Genomic DNA, 15,675 nt, shown 5'->3' with positions numbered 1-15,675 from the left:
GGGATGGTGGTGTGATGAATTGGGCGATTGGGATTGACATGTATACACTGATGTGTATAAAACTGATGACTAATAAGAACCTGCTGTATAAAAAAATAAATAAAATAAAATTCAAAAATTTAAAAAAATAAAATAAATGCTTTTCATATATTACTGGGAAAAAACCAGAGTAGCCAGCTGTTTTTTCAGTGGGTGAAATTCTGACAAAAATGCCTCTTTCTGAGGTTGATCTGTTGTTAGATCAAGCAAGGTGACCTATGTGCAACTTGGACCACTGCTTGGGCTCAAAACAGATCTCAGAGCTGGTGTCATTGACTCATGCCATTTGGTGTGCAGATTAGTGGCATCTGTGTTTTAACCTCAATTCCTACTGCTACATGGGTCTGAGGCTTAGAAGGGCAGGCCTCTGACTGCACTGTTGCCATATGAGTTGAGGGGGTGGGACCTGCAATGAGTTTTCAGTGAAGCTTTCTCTCTGTGCGGATGAGATTCATGCTACCTGAGTTGCCCAAAGCCATAGAGCACTTAACTGTTGGGGCTGGGGTACAAACCCAGCAAATCTGGCTCCAAGGTCTGTGTCACCTCACCTTAAGCACCGCACCCCCACAAGCTGCCTCCTCAAACCCGCACGGCCGCCGAAGAGTCCCAATGCTCCCTTCTTTTTTTTTTGGCCGTGCCACACAGCATGTGGGATCTTAGTTCCCCGACCAGGGATCAAACCTGCGCCCCCTGCATTGGAAGCGCAGAGTCTTAACCACTGAACCGCCAAGGAAATCCCCAGAGCTCCCTTCTTGATGTTCAGGTGGCTGTCACTGCTTGGGGGTCGGGGGGGGTGTAAAAAGCTGCCAGAAATGTTTCCTTTTCACTCTGCTCACAGCAACAGTACTCTATGTGATGGCTAAGGTCCAGGTTAGACCACAAACATTTAATCAGTTAGGAGGACAGTACTACTTTAGCCACATTCTGCCACGTCACAAATACGTAAACCAATATGACTTCTTCTCATGCAGACTTGAACATTCTTCAGATCCCACAAAGAGTACTTTTGATATGTTCATACAGTGTGTTACCTTACCATCCAACTTGTAGCAATGGACTTGATCTTGGTGAGAAGGGGTAAGGTTGATCTGCTAAGTGTACAAGCCAATAGGCAGAAAGCTATTATCTAGTGATCTCCTCACCCATCAATATACCATTATCCAATAAAGCCAAAAACCATGACATTGCTGGAGAAAAAAAGTTGAAATGCTAGAGACAAATGCTTCAGTTAAGTTAGAGATTAAGAAAGTCCAATACATCTAAGAATAAGTGAAGAAAATTGAGAAATTTGGGAAGAAGTAAAGTTGAGAAGTATGAGGTGACAAACAAAAGGTTATGTTTGGCAATCATGAAATGCATGCTATTTTTGACAGTTGAATTGTTTTGTGGGGCTAGAAATATATATCTTGTCTTGCAAAATAAATTTCCAGATACAACTACAGAAACTGCATTTTGGAGACTGAAAACTAACGACCAAACCAGTCAAGCAACAGTAACCAAGAAAAGGAAAAATTCTCTTTCTCCATCCTAAATTCCCAACAACAAAGAATGACAGTTCTACATAATAAAAAGCAAGACGGTTAAGGTCGAAGATTTTGACTGTCAGAAAGCTACTTAGATACTTTCTCCCATTTCATTACTATGAATCTCAAAAACAGTAAGATTCACCGATATAATGGGTGAAAGGAGCCACATGAAGCGAAAGCTAAGCTAAAAGTCATATCAGAAGTGTGAGGGGGGCCTTTCTCACCTTCTGAGATGGCCCACGCTCTGTGGAGTGTGTTTCTCTTTAAATAAATCCACTTCTTACCTATCACTTTGTCTCTCACTGAATTCTTTCTGCGATGAGACATCAAGAACCTGAGCTTCGGGGCTTCCCTGGTGGCGCAGTGGTTAGGAATCTGCCTGCCAGTGCAGGGGACACGGGTTCAAGCCCTGGTCCGGGAAGATCCCACATGCCGCGAGAAACTAAGCCCATGCGCCACAACTACTGAGCCTGTGCTCTAGAGCCCACGAGCCACAACTACTAAGCCCGTGTGCCACAGCTACTGAAGCCCGCACGCCTAGAGCCCATGCTCCACACCAAAAGAAGCCACCGCAGTGAGAAGCCCGCGCACCACAACGAAGAGTAGCCCCCGCTCGCTGCAACTGGAGAATGCCCGCGCGCAGCAACGAAGACCCAACGCAGCCAAAAATAGTAAATAAAATAAATAAATAAATAAAAATAAAACTTAAAAAAAAAAGAAGTGTGAGGGAGATTCAGATCAAGATGGTGGAGGAGTAGGACATGGAGCTCACCTTCTCCCACAAATATCAACACAACAAAAATACATCTACGTGTGAAACGGTTCTCACAGAACACCTACTGAGCTCTGGCAGAAGACCTTAGACACCCAAAAGGGCAAGAAAAATCTCCACATAACTGGGTAGGACAAAAGAAAAAAGAACAAAAAAGAGAGAAGGCAATCAGGACGGGACCTGCGCTCCTGGGAGGGAGCTGTGAAAAAGAAAACGTTTCCACACCCTGAGAAGTCCCCTCACTAGTGGAGATATCACCCAGGACAGAGGTGGCGCTTCAGAACCTCGGAGGAGAGTGCAGCAACTGGTTTGCGGAAAGCAAAGCGGAGAGAGACCTACACAGACGGTCGGTACCGTGACCTTGCACTCCCCAGCTTGAGACGCTCCTCCACTGGGCTGGGCAAGGGCTGGGTGCTGAGGTTTGGGCTTCGGAGGTCAGACCCAGGGAGAGCACTGGAGTTGGCTACGCGGAGACAGCCTGAGGGGGCTGGAGTGTGGTGCACCATAACTGAGGGAATACGGGAAGAAGCTTGGGCCTGCCTGAAAGGCAAGGGGCCACTGTTGGGGGGTGCACGAAGAGAGGGGTGGGACCGCCACAGGAGCTTCTTTCTCCGTGCGTGCACTCGGGCAGCAGGGCACCACCTACACGAGCTCCGGGGGGGGCGGACTCGAGCCGCCACTGCCATCTCGGACTCCAGAGGCGGATGCAGACCACTGCAGCTGCCAAGGGTCCCGTGACTGGGCACCAACCACTGCCCCCACCCTCCCCGGGAGCACACGCGGGCCACGCACCTGCACATCCCCTATCAAGGGGATAATGAGCAGCACACGCAGAGGAAAGAGACGGGGCCTCCCTGGTGGTGCAGTGGTTGAAAATCCGCCTGCCAATGCAGGGGACACGGGTTCGATCCCTGGTCCGGGAGGATCCCACATGCCACGGAGCAACTAAGACCGTGCACCACAACTACTGAGCCTGTGCTCTAGAGCCCGCGAGCCACAACTACTGAGCCCATGCGCTGCAACTACTGAAGCCCGCGCGCCTAGAGCCCGTGCTCCACAACCAGAGAAGCCACCGCAATGAGAACCGCAGACCTAGAGCCCGTGCCCCACAACGAGAGAAGCCACAGCAATGAGAAGCCTGCTCACCACAACTAGAGAAAGCCCCGCGCGCAGCAACAAAGACCCAACACAGCCAAAAAATAAAATAAATAAATTTATTTTTTTTAAAAAAGAGCAAAGAGCCGGCAAAAATCCAAACCAAAAACAGCCCTCATGCCCCAAAAAATATTAAACCCACACAAACTACGCAGGGAGGCACCTGCATATAAATAGCCCTCCAAGACTACAGTAGATAACTGTTTCTCCTAAATTCAGAGAGTAAGAAAAATATAAGCAAAATGAAGAAGCAGAGGAACGACTCTCAGTTAAAAGACCAAGAGAATTCCCCTGAAGGAACAAACAATGAAACAGACGTTTTCAGTCTAGTAGATACCGAGTTCAAAAAGGAGATAATGAAAATACTGAAGGACTTAAGAAAGGCTATCGACAGAAATGCAGATTACTGTAAAAAGAAACTAGAAACTAGAAAGAGGAGCCAAGAAAAATTAGAAACTTCATTTGCTGAGACGAAAGCTGAGCTAAAGGCAATGAACAGCAGAATGAATAATGCAGAAGAAAGAATAAGTGACCTCGAAAGTAGAAGAGTGGAAATTACCCAATCAAAACAGCAGACAGAAAGGCAAGTGAAAAAAAAAATGAAAGCAATATAAGAGACCTATGGGATAATATAAAGTGTGCCAATCTACGCATAATAGGGATTCCAGAAGGAGAAGAAAGAGAAAAGGGGACTGAAAATGTACCTGAAGAAATTATGACTGAAAACTTCCCAAGCCTAAAGAAGGAAGCAGATATCTAGATACAGGAAGCACAGAGGGTCCCAACAAGATGAACCAAACAGACCTACACCAAGACATGTTATAATAAAACGGCAAAAGTTAAAGAGAGGATTTTAAAGGCAGCAAGTGAAAAACAAAGTGTAGTTACAAGGGAATCCCCATAAGGCCATTGGCTGATTTCTCTACAGAAATGCTGCAGGCCAGAAGGGAGTGGCAAAATATATTCAAGTCTTGAAAGGGAAAACTCTGCAACGTAGAATACACTACCCAGCAAGATGATCATTTAGAATAGGAGAAGAAATAAAGAATTTCTCAGACACGCAAAAACTAAAAGAATTCAGCAAGACTAAACCTACCCTAAAAGAAATACTCCAAGGTCTTCTCTATATAGAAAAGAAGATATAGGAAGGAGGAAATCACAATTGGAAAGTAAATCACTTAAATTAGCCACTATACAGATCAAAACAAAAACAAAAAAACCTATTTGTGAAAGGTTTGTGATGATAAACACAAGGAGCAGCAAAAGGATAAACATGAAGATGTAATCAAAAGGACATCAAAATCCTAAGATGTGGGGAAGGAGAGTGACAAAATGTAGATTCGTATTTTTAGAATGCATTTGAGCCTGTATGACTACCAGTCTAAAGCAGATACAGGAAGGGGTTCACATACTTGAGAAACAGGGCAACTGCCAGTCAAAAACATACAATAGATCCACAAAAACCAGCAAGAAAACACAAGCATAAAATAAAAGGAAACCCTCAAACCACAAAAAGAAAGGAACAAAGAAGAAACATAGAATAAACTGGAAAACAAGGTTTAAAATGGCAATAAATTCATACGTATCAATAATTACCTTAAATATCAGTGGACTGAATGCTCCAATCAAAAGACACAGAGTGGCAGACTGGATTTTAAAAAAACCAAGAGCCTCAAATCTGCTGCCTACAGGAGACCCACTTTAGGGCAAACGACACACAAAGATTGAAAGTGAGGAAATGCAAACGGAAATGACAAGAAAGCGGGGGTTGCAATACTCATATCAGACAAAATAGATTTTAAAACAAATAGCATAAAGAACACTATATAATGATAAAAGGATCAATACAAGAGGAGGATTTTACACCCGTCAACATATATGAACCTAATAGAGGAGCACCCAAATACATAAAACAAACACTAACAGACCTAAAGGGAGAAACTGACCGGAATACAGTACTAGGAGGAGACTTTAACACCCCACTCACATCAATGGACAGATCTTCCATACAGAGAATCAATAAGGCAACAGAGATCCTAAATGATAATAACAACGTTTAACACAGGTAGCACCTACTATGTACCAGGCGCTACCGGGAAAGGTTTACATATTTGTCACTCGTTTAAGCCTCACTGTCTCTCATCCTCATTAAAAAAAAAAAAAACCACCACCCCACGGGGTAAGTACTCTCATCTCCATTTTAGAGATGAGGAAACTGAGCACGGGGGTCTTTAAGAAAAAACAAAAACCTCTTACTCAAGGTCACAGGGCTAGTAACTGGTGAAACTGAAGTCTGAATGGAGCCACTCTGTCTCCGGATTCCCGGTCAAGAGGAAGATTTAAAATGAGTGGGCTGGGAAGAGGCGGTCAACTGGAGACTCGAGGAAGCCCAAGGCCCCCTTTCCTGTCTGAGGTAAACCAACGGGCCCTTCCGGAGCGCACCGACCAGGCCGGCACCAGGAGCCGCGCCTGACCTCCACGCGGACCTTGCAAAGCTCCCCCTCCCTCAGTCGGCGCCCGAGGGCCGAGCCACCGCTCCCCTCGCGGCCAGGAGCGGAGCGCACGACGCGGAGGCAGGACAAAGGCCCGCGGCTCCACGAGGCCCGGCCCGCCCGGCCCACTCAGCCCGCTCGCCCTGCCCTCTGGCGTCCTCCGGCCTCGGGCCCACTCGCGCCCCACCCCGGGTCGCTCACGCCACCTCACCGGCTTCTGGGCGACGCCCGACAACACGCGGGAGACGGCGGCGAGCATCTTCCTCATGGAGTGCGGGCAGTGGCGGCAGCGGCGACTCCCAACGACCCAAGCAGCGCGGCCCAGGTGCCTCCAAGTCTCCTTGAGGCTCCCGGGGCGGACGCTACCGCTTCACGCCAGCACGACGCGACGGAGACGTCATGCGCCTCGCCGGGCCGCGGGCCAACCAGAACGGCTCCCAGGGCGTGCCCCGCCCACCTGAGAGGCCCGCAGCCGCCCATTGGGTGTCAGAGCCAGAGGGCGAGGCTGAGGGAATCTTTCCGTCACCAAGCAGCCGGCAGGTGAGGTGCCGGATACCTGAGGGTGCCTGCGTGGGAACGTGAGGCCCCACCTCCAGGCCCCGCGGGGAAAGGACCATCTTGGATTTTGCACCGCAGCTGAGCCACGCACGATCGTGCAAGGCCAATCCTGCTGAGCGTCCAGCCCTGCCGGTGCTGCAACTTTGCAGCCTTTGCTCAATACACAAGATGGTGAAGGCCAAAAGACAGAACACCTGGTTTCTATAAATGGTTCTGCTGCTGACTTGTCTCTTAGAGATCATGTGACAGTTGTAAGTCTTCCCTATCTACTGTGAGCTAGGATTTGATGAAATAAAATTCACATTTTAAGGCAAGACAAGAAAAATGTAAACAAATTGTTTTTTCTCTGCCCGTTTGGGCTTCCTGCTTCCCCTCTCGTGTGCATTGTGCATCTGCATTTATGCATTAACCTGAACTCCCTAACGGCAGAAATACCTGCTCAACCATACAGATCCATTTTTCTTTTTCTAGCGCCAGCCATGTAACCCCTTTGAAGATAACATTCCTTTCTCAATCCTCTAAGGGACCATGATGACCCACCACTCACCTTGGATGTGCATACATCTTTGGTGAATTTTATGTACATTGCCAATATATCAATTCCCTTAAAGAGAGCGACGGGTACAGAACAGACCAGGTCACATGACCTGGGGAGATACGGGGCCACACCTAATGGAAGTTCTGAGCTTAAATACTTACTTAAGACCTTATTAATGTCACTAGCTATATTGTTTATATCCTGCCTATTTTACAAAATGATTGTTTCTAGCATTACCAGATGTGTGACTGAGCCTGTGATAAAAATAACAATGACTAGGTGACTTGAAATGATTCACCAAATATTGATATATACTTCTCTTAAGATCAAGGATGGTAATAGCGTTAACTCTAGCTATGGGAAGAAGCAACAAGAGGGAACCATTTCCTGGACCATAACAGACCAGTAAGACAGGTGGTCCAGAGGCTTTGGGCTACTGTCAACAGGGCCTAATCCACTAATAGCACATGGAGAGTCCTATCAATGAAATCCTGGCCTTACCTGGGAATGAGCATTCCTAGTGTTGTGGGCCAAATTGGTCATGAAATGCCTCCCAAACCTTGGTCTAAATTAAGACCGAAAGGGAAGGGTTTGTAAAATAATGTTGCCCACCATCCAGTTCTACAAGAATCAAGTTGTGAGCCGCTGCAGTCACTGACCTAAAATATACCCTAAAAGGAATTCAGGGTGAAGAACAGGATGAGGCATTTTGTGCTCTGGGAAAACTGGCAGAACTGGCCCTCAGGTAGTTAGATATTTTCAGGAGAAAATTTTATGAACCCAGTTTCTTGCATCTTCCCATACTTGGAAAAGCACTAAAACCATTAACTAAGATATCTCTTCCCTCATGAACAGCAGTAACATTCTACCAAGATGTGTGTTTGATTGCATGTACCCCTTCTCTAAAATCACAGACATACTGGCCTCCCTGCCCCCTTACCTCTTCAGAACAGTTCTGAGCTCTCTGAGAGGCTGTCTCCCAGGTTATAATCCTCAGGTTGGCTCAAATGAAATTTTCCATTTCTTTCTTAGGTTGACTATTGATTAATTTTTTCCTCACTATAAAATAAATGTCATGGGGATGTAATATACAGCATATTTGAAAGTTGCTAAGAGAACAGATCTCTTAAAAAGTTATCACGAGAAAAAATGTGTAATTATGTATAGTCATGGATGTTCACTAGACTTATTGTGATAATTTCACAATATCTACAAATATTGAATGTATGTTGTACACCTGAAACTAATATAGTATGTCAATTATACCTCAATAAAAAAAGATCCATTTCATTTCTTAAAGGAAAATAAACTTTGACAGTCTCTATAATAATGTAAAAAAAAAAAAAAGAAAGAAAGAAAGAAAAGAAGAGAGGAGGGTTTCAGAGCTTGGGTAGAACTGCAGATGAGGGTCTCTTCTCTCTCCAGCACTCTGGCCTGGCCAGTCTATGACCAGCTTCTCTGGGTGAAGCTGGAGGATTTAGATTAGGGATCTTGAAATATGCCTTTTGACCTTTCCTTTACAAAGCACCCTAAAAATTCTCAATCAAGCTGAACTTTAGAGCAAACCATGGTCCTTACCATGCCTTGGGCTTTCTTGGTGGGAGCCATCCCCCCAGTGGATGACGTAGAAAAATCATATATACAGGTCATAAAAGTCAATGAATATTTGAGTGTTTTTGATGTGCTAGGCTGCATGCTGTTGGAAGGATTCTTCTTATTTATTTATTTATTTTTGGCCGTGCTGCGTGGCTTGTGGAATCTTAGTTCCCTGAACAGGGATTGAACCCAGGCCCTCAGCAGTGAAAGCACAGAGTCCTAACCACTGGACCACCAGGGAATTCCCTTTTGGAAGGATTATGGCTAGGGGCTCTTCTGCCTTTGGAGCCACAGAAATGCTTTCCATAGCCATAACACAAAATGGAATACAAACGGAGACAAAATGCAACGAATGAATGTAACCATATACGAAGTTGTTGACCTAACCCCACAGGGAATGACCTGAACAACACAGTAATAAAGCCAGGAAAAAAGAACTGCCCAAAAAAGGCTTAAATTGTTTTCAGTTATCAGTGTCATTGTTATTGGAGACCACACACACACACCACAGATAAAATGAATATATAATTATGTTGATGTCATTAGGAACCAAGATTTTCAACGTGAAACAAAAGAGACACAAATATAAAATGAAAGTAAAAGAAGCTTAGTGGTACTGATTTTGAATTGGAAATAACAGTATAAACTCATGACTATTTTCCCCTTAAAAAATATACATCCTAACTCTCTCCACTGGAAAGACCTAGAAGCAAAGAGCCACCCAATAGTAATTACTCTGAAAACCGGTAAAGGGAAAGAATTGAGGATTTATCCTCCCTCTCCTATACAGACTGAATTTCAAGGTAAACCAATAGGGGAAAGGTTTTTTTTTTAACTTTTTATTCTATATTGGAGTATAGCCGATTAACAATGTTGTGATAGTTTCAGATGCACAGCAAACGGACTTGGCCATACATAGGCATGTATCCATTCTCCCCCAAACTCCCCTCCCATCCAGGCTGCCACATAACATTGAGCAGAGTCCCCTGTGCTATAGAGTAGGTCGACTGGTTATCCATTTTAAATACAGCAGTGTGTGCATGTCAATCCCAAACTCCCTGACTATCCCTTCCCCCCATCCTTCCCCCAACCCCGGAAAGTTCTTTATAGAAAAGTTTTCACTAATAAAGAAGGAATCCTAGAGTTTTAATATCCCCATCTTGCAACCCTCAAGAAGATGATGGGATCTAGCCACTGGGAAACTTTATAAAGTAGGATCAAATTGAGAACATCTGGTCAACCAGCAGCCCACGCTCCTGCCCCAAGAGAAGCTCAGGTGCCTCCTCACCTGAGGCATGTTCTTGCCTCCTATCACACTGGAATCCCATCAAGCCTTCAGGCTTCCTACCAGCTCACAGGATGGAATCTGTAAAATCAAAAAATGCAAGAAGTATTACGGAAGAGATGGCCTAGTGTCTTTAAAAAGCAGATGGCAAGATACAAGAAAAAATAAGTGGACGCAGGAATTGTCACATGTTCCAAGACTTCGAGACTTATCAGCCAAATGCAACCTGTGGATCCCGCTGCATTCCAAAAAAAGCAACTGGAAAAAAACATTACCAGACAACTTGGACAATTTCAACACTGACTGGATGTAATGATATTAAAGAATTGCTTAGGCATGCAAATGTTATTAAAGTAATTTTATCAAGAGTCACAGATACGCACTCAAGTTTTTACAGTTGATATGATATGATGCTTGGGAGTAGCTTTAAAATAATCCAGTGACAGTGGTGGCCACACTGGTGGAAACAAGATGGACCATGAGCTGATAATTGTTTAACCTGGTGGTGCCTGAACAGGGGCTCCTTGTACTCTTCTCTCTACTCTTGCAGATGTTTGAAAATTTCTCATTACCAAAAGAGCAGTATAAATGCCAGACATTAGGGATTACATGTTGAACAATGCTCTCTAGTTGTTTTAAGAAAATCCACGTTTGGTAATCCTTTTGGTATTTGCTACAGGGCATAGAAGCTACAGAAGGGCTTGCTTATGTCAGGCAATTGCAAACATTTATGAATACTCATTCATTTCACAATACATATTGAACACCTGTAAACCAGACATTGGAGTTGTAGGTGACAGGGACATGATGGCTGTCATGGAGTTAGGGTCTGGGGGAGAAGGGGACGGATATTGAATGGCTAAATTACACACATAGTGCACATTTCCATTATAAAGAGTGTTATGGAGGACTGGGGGTGATCAGGAAAGGCTGAGGAAAAGCCTTTCAGATGGGATCTGCTCACCGAGCTGCACTGAGTAACCAGCTGAGCTGAGGCAGGAAGAGGGCATGCCCGGTGCAGTCCCAGATCAAAGGTGCTTTTGAGAAATGGAAACAAGACTGACAGTAGATCATCCTGGTCCTTTTAGGCTCATTGAGGATTTAGACATTTGTCCTAAAAACAGTGAGAAGCCAAAGAAGGATTTTAACTTTAGCCTTGCATTTTGTACATATGGAAGATAAGATGTACCTACCCATGACAGGACCTCAAGGGAAATTCATTGAAAGAGGCGCCATAGTGTTTTCTTGGAAGCATGGGTTTCCTGAAACATGGTAAGATGTGTGAATAATGGTAGGTATGATCATCTCGTTCTAATAGCCAATGTAGAAATGTAAAAAAAAAAAAAAAAAAAAAGGATTCTAAACTCTTCCGTATTAAAATGTGGTTGTGATCAAGATGAAGAGAATTTAAGCATGAAATGCTGGGACCACCACATCTGCAGTTCAACTGTGGTGCTGCCTTTGACCTATTCTGCATGGCCTTACAAGAGTAGGGCAAACCTTTCCTTCCATCTGTGGTTGCGTCGCCCTGGGTTGGCTTTCACTAAACCACAGACTGCATCACATGGCACATTCTTCTAAGTCCGGCCTTGTTCTCCCATCACACAGACCGTGGCTGATTAGTGTGGCCTTAAGTTATTGTCAGTCATTTTCTGTGGCTGATTTCCAAACAGAAGCAGCCTTTGGAAACCTAGTAATAGGCTTGTGGAGAGGCAGCATAGCGTCTGGACTCTGGAATCTGTCTGGTCTCAAATCGTGACTCAACCACTTACTAGCTGTGTGACCTGGGGCAAGTTGCCTAATCTCTCAGTGCCTGGACATGCTCATCTTTAAAAAGAATGGAATGACAATAGTCATCTCACTGGGCTGTTATGAAGCTTATATAGATTCATATTTGTCAAGCACTCAGAACAGTGCCTGACCCATAACAGGCACTATTACTAGAATTCGGTTGGTGTGCAAATCTTTGAACCTCTTGGTGCCTCACTGTCCTCATTAGTAAAGCAACTTCTAGAAACTTCTATTTTCCAGGTCCACTTTGAGAATGAATCAGTTGGGTACTCAGCAGGTTTAAGAGGTGACTGCTATCTTTATAGTCAATAGTTAACTACTGTTTACGGCCACCAACAAGAGCTACTACATAAACAAAAAGAACCCCTGTCAATGTAGTACTTAGCCAAAGGTCATTAATTGAACAACGCGGCTAAACAAAGGCAGATAGATGTCCGATGGCAGGTGGGATCGGGGTGTTCAGCGGCCTTTGAACTCATCCTGCAGCTCAAAGCTTCTTTCTGGGTCAGGTTCTCCACTCATGAAAATCCACCAGGCCTCAAGTGAGATCTAATTAAACTTAAAAGCTTTTGTACAGCAAAGGAAACCATAAACAAAATGAAAAAACAACCCACAGAATGGGAGAAAATATTTGCAAATTTAAAAGCTTTTGCACAGCAAAGGAAACCATAAACAAAACAAAAAGACAACCATCAGAATGGGAGAAAATATTTGCAAATGAAGCAACTGACAAGGGGTTAATCTCCAAAATATAAACAGCTCATGCAGCTCAAATTTTTTAAAAAACCAAACAACCCAATCAAAAATTGGGCGGGGGACTTCCCTGGCGGTCCAGTGGTTAAGACTGCGCCTTCCAATGCAGGGGGTGAGGGGTCTGATCCCTGGTCAGGGAGCTAAGATCCCACATGACTTGCAGCCAAAAAACAAAAACATAAAACAGAAGCAATACTGTAACAAATTGAATTAAGACTTTAAAAATGGTCCCCATCAAAAAAATCTTTAAAACAAAAAATGGGTAGAAGATCTAAATAGACATTTCTCCAAAGAAGACAAACAGATGGCCAAGAGGCACATGAAAAGATGCTCAAAACCACTCATTATTAGAGAAATGCAAATCAAAACTACAATGAGGTATCACCTCACACCGGTCAGAATGGCCATCATTAAAAAATCTACAAACAATAAATGGTGGAGAGGGTGTGGAGAAAAGGGAACCCTGCTACACTGTTGGTGGGAATGTAAATTGGTGCAGCCACTATGGAGAACAGTATGGAGGTTCCTTAAAAAATGAAAAGTAGAGCTACCATATGATCCAGCGATCCCACTCTAGGGCATGTACCCTGAGAAAACCATAATTCGAAAAGATACATGCACCCCAATGTTCACTGCAGTACAATTTACAATAGCCAGGACATGGAAGCAGCCTAAACGTCCATCGACAGAAGAATGGATAAAGAAGATGTGGTACATATACACAATGGAATATTTCTCAGCCATAAAAAAGAACGAAATACTGCCATTTGCAGCCACATGGATGGACCTAGAGATTGTCATACTGAGTGAAGTAAGCCAGACAGAGAAAGACAAATAGCATGTGATATCGCCGATATGTGGAATCTAAAACCATGGTACAAATGAACCTATTTACAAAACAGAAATAGAGTCACAGATGTAGAAAACAAACTTATGGTTACCAAGGGGGGAGGGGGGGGATAAATTGGGAGACTGAGATCGACATACACACACTACCATATACAAAATAGATAACTAATAAGAACTTACGGTATAGCACAGAACTACTCAATACTCTGTATTGGCCTATATGGGAAAAGAATCTAAAAAAGAGTGGATATATGTATAACTGATTCACTATGCTGTACAGCAGAAACTAACCCAACATTGTAAATCAACTATACTCCAATAATAAAAATTAATTTTAAAAAAATCCACCAGGCCTTGCCAACTGTCTGCACAACTGGCTTAACTGTCGATAAAGCTTGCCAATCTTAAGAAACTTGCCAACCTTTAAGAAACGAAAATCTCGGGATTTACCAAACACAAGGGAGGGGCAATTAGGTACTTTACCAAATAGCTATAATAGGATTCTTTCTTAAAGTAGTTTCTCATCATTTTATAACTAGCATTTTTCTTATTACAAAAGAAACGTGTTCCATGTAGAAATTCTGGAAACTACAGATAAATCAAAATCAAAAAAATAAAAATATTCTACAACCATACAAGGCCACACAAAGTGCTGTTACTGTCAGTGTATCACCCCCCAGCAATATACTTTTGCTACACATTTACACATTTAAAAAATTTATAGGAATGAGGTCAGAAGGTACCTAATAGTTTGTAACCCCTTCCCACGGGTGAGTAAATAATTTTAACAACCTGATTTTTAACTCCTAATATTCCACTCTAGCTATAATTTATACCACTAATCCATCATTGTTGCACAATTAGATGCTTTTCCATTTTTACAATCATAAACTATGCTTGAGTATATCTGTAGCTATCACCTCATCCAAATTATTATTATTATTTTTAGGACAAATTTCTCGAGGTGAAATTGCTGGGTCCAACAATATGCAAACATTTCAGGGATGTGATTCATAATACTCTTTGCCCCTTAGGAAGCGTTAAATCCATTTTCAGGAATCCCCCTGGGGCCCAAAGAGAACATTATATCTATTTTTAAAAAGGATTTCCAGATGTTTAAATATTTTGTTGACTCCAAGGGTGGTGGTAGAGGGGCTAAAAAGTGAGACTTGGACAAAAAGTGAATGCCGTTTCCCTGGCACACTGACTGCCAACAGAGAGCGTGCGCACCCTTGCCCGAGTGGGCCCCCAGGTCGCTTCATCTGCCACATGGCTATGGTCCTTGGCCCATCCTGAGCCTAGATGTGCCTTCCTTAGTCTCTCCTCTCTTGCCTTTGCTCCTCCCTTCCCAGTGATTCTCAATGGGAGCCGAGCTGTTCCCTATGGCTTACCATGGGCATTTCTGCGGCTGGGGGTTTGTTGTCACAATGATGGGGGCGGGGAATACGCTTGAACTTAGATTCCCGACACCCCGTGCGATGGAAACATTTTCTATTTCTCACGTGACTTTCAAATGTTCCTCTGGACATTTATGTAGGTGAAATCCTGCGTCTAAAACCTGTATATAATACCTGGACCAAGATCCTACCTCCATTCTACCGAGAAATAAAAAGTAGCTTTTGAATGAATCTTCCAGGAATACATAGGTATTTAGTAAGTAAACTGAGGAAAGACTGTGTCAATAATTTGTTTTGTTCCAGGTTTTTCAAGACTTGTTTACAACTACAGAAGACTCCTATCGCCAGTGGCAATGCTGCTAGTGGTATTCAAGTGAGTGATTTAACACCCCACTTCAGTCTACACCCGCAGCTGCCACAGTCACAGTGATTCTACGTTCAGGTGCAAGCATCCAACCACTTCATCGTGGCTCTAATGTAGTCGTCCAAGCATACATCTTAGTTTGTAACACGTTACTTGGTTTTCATTTCTTCATTATATTATAGTCATTAAAGAATCTAAAAATTATGTGTGCAGTTCGGTACTATTATCTATGAATTGCATTTCAGGATTTTAAAGAGCGTGTTTAAAACTATTTGTTATAAAAAGTTGGCATTGTGAAAGAATGAAATTAGAACATTACCTAACACCATACACAAAGGTAAATTCCAAATCGATTACAGACTTAAACACTATAAGACCAAACACCATAAAAAACTCACAGAGGAAAACATAGGAAAAACACTCTTTGACATAAACCACAGCAAGATCTTTTTTGACCCACCTCCTAGAGTAACGGAAATAAAAACAAAAATAAGCAAATGGGACTTAATGAAACTTCAAAGCTTTTGCACAGCAAAGGAAACCATAAACAAGACCAAAAG

The 15,675-nt window shown here is 43.4% G+C and overlaps 1 protein-coding gene across 2 annotated transcripts in view; it reads right to left on the bottom strand.

Moving 5' to 3' along the window:
- PDHA1 (pyruvate dehydrogenase E1 subunit alpha 1) overlaps window positions 1-6,385 on the bottom strand; it is a 19,507-nt gene extending 13,122 nt beyond the window's left edge. Inside the window, exon 1 of one of the 2 annotated variants that reach the window (XM_007106926.3) lies at window positions 6,196-6,385. In XM_007106926.3, the coding sequence (XP_007106988.1) occupies window positions 6,196-6,252 (57 nt within the window). In that variant the 5' untranslated portion in view covers window positions 6,253-6,385. The remainder of the gene's footprint in view (window positions 1-6,195) is intronic. The other variant, XM_028482409.2, reaches the window with a different exon arrangement.
- Between the last annotated feature and the right edge of the window lie 9,290 nt (window positions 6,386-15,675).

The sequence above is a fragment of the Physeter macrocephalus genome, chromosome 21 (assembly GCF_002837175.3).
Source record: "Physeter macrocephalus isolate SW-GA chromosome 21, ASM283717v5, whole genome shotgun sequence".
Taxonomy (NCBI): Eukaryota; Metazoa; Chordata; class Mammalia; order Artiodactyla; family Physeteridae; genus Physeter; species Physeter macrocephalus.
This window is presented reverse-complemented; position numbering and strand designations above follow the sequence as displayed.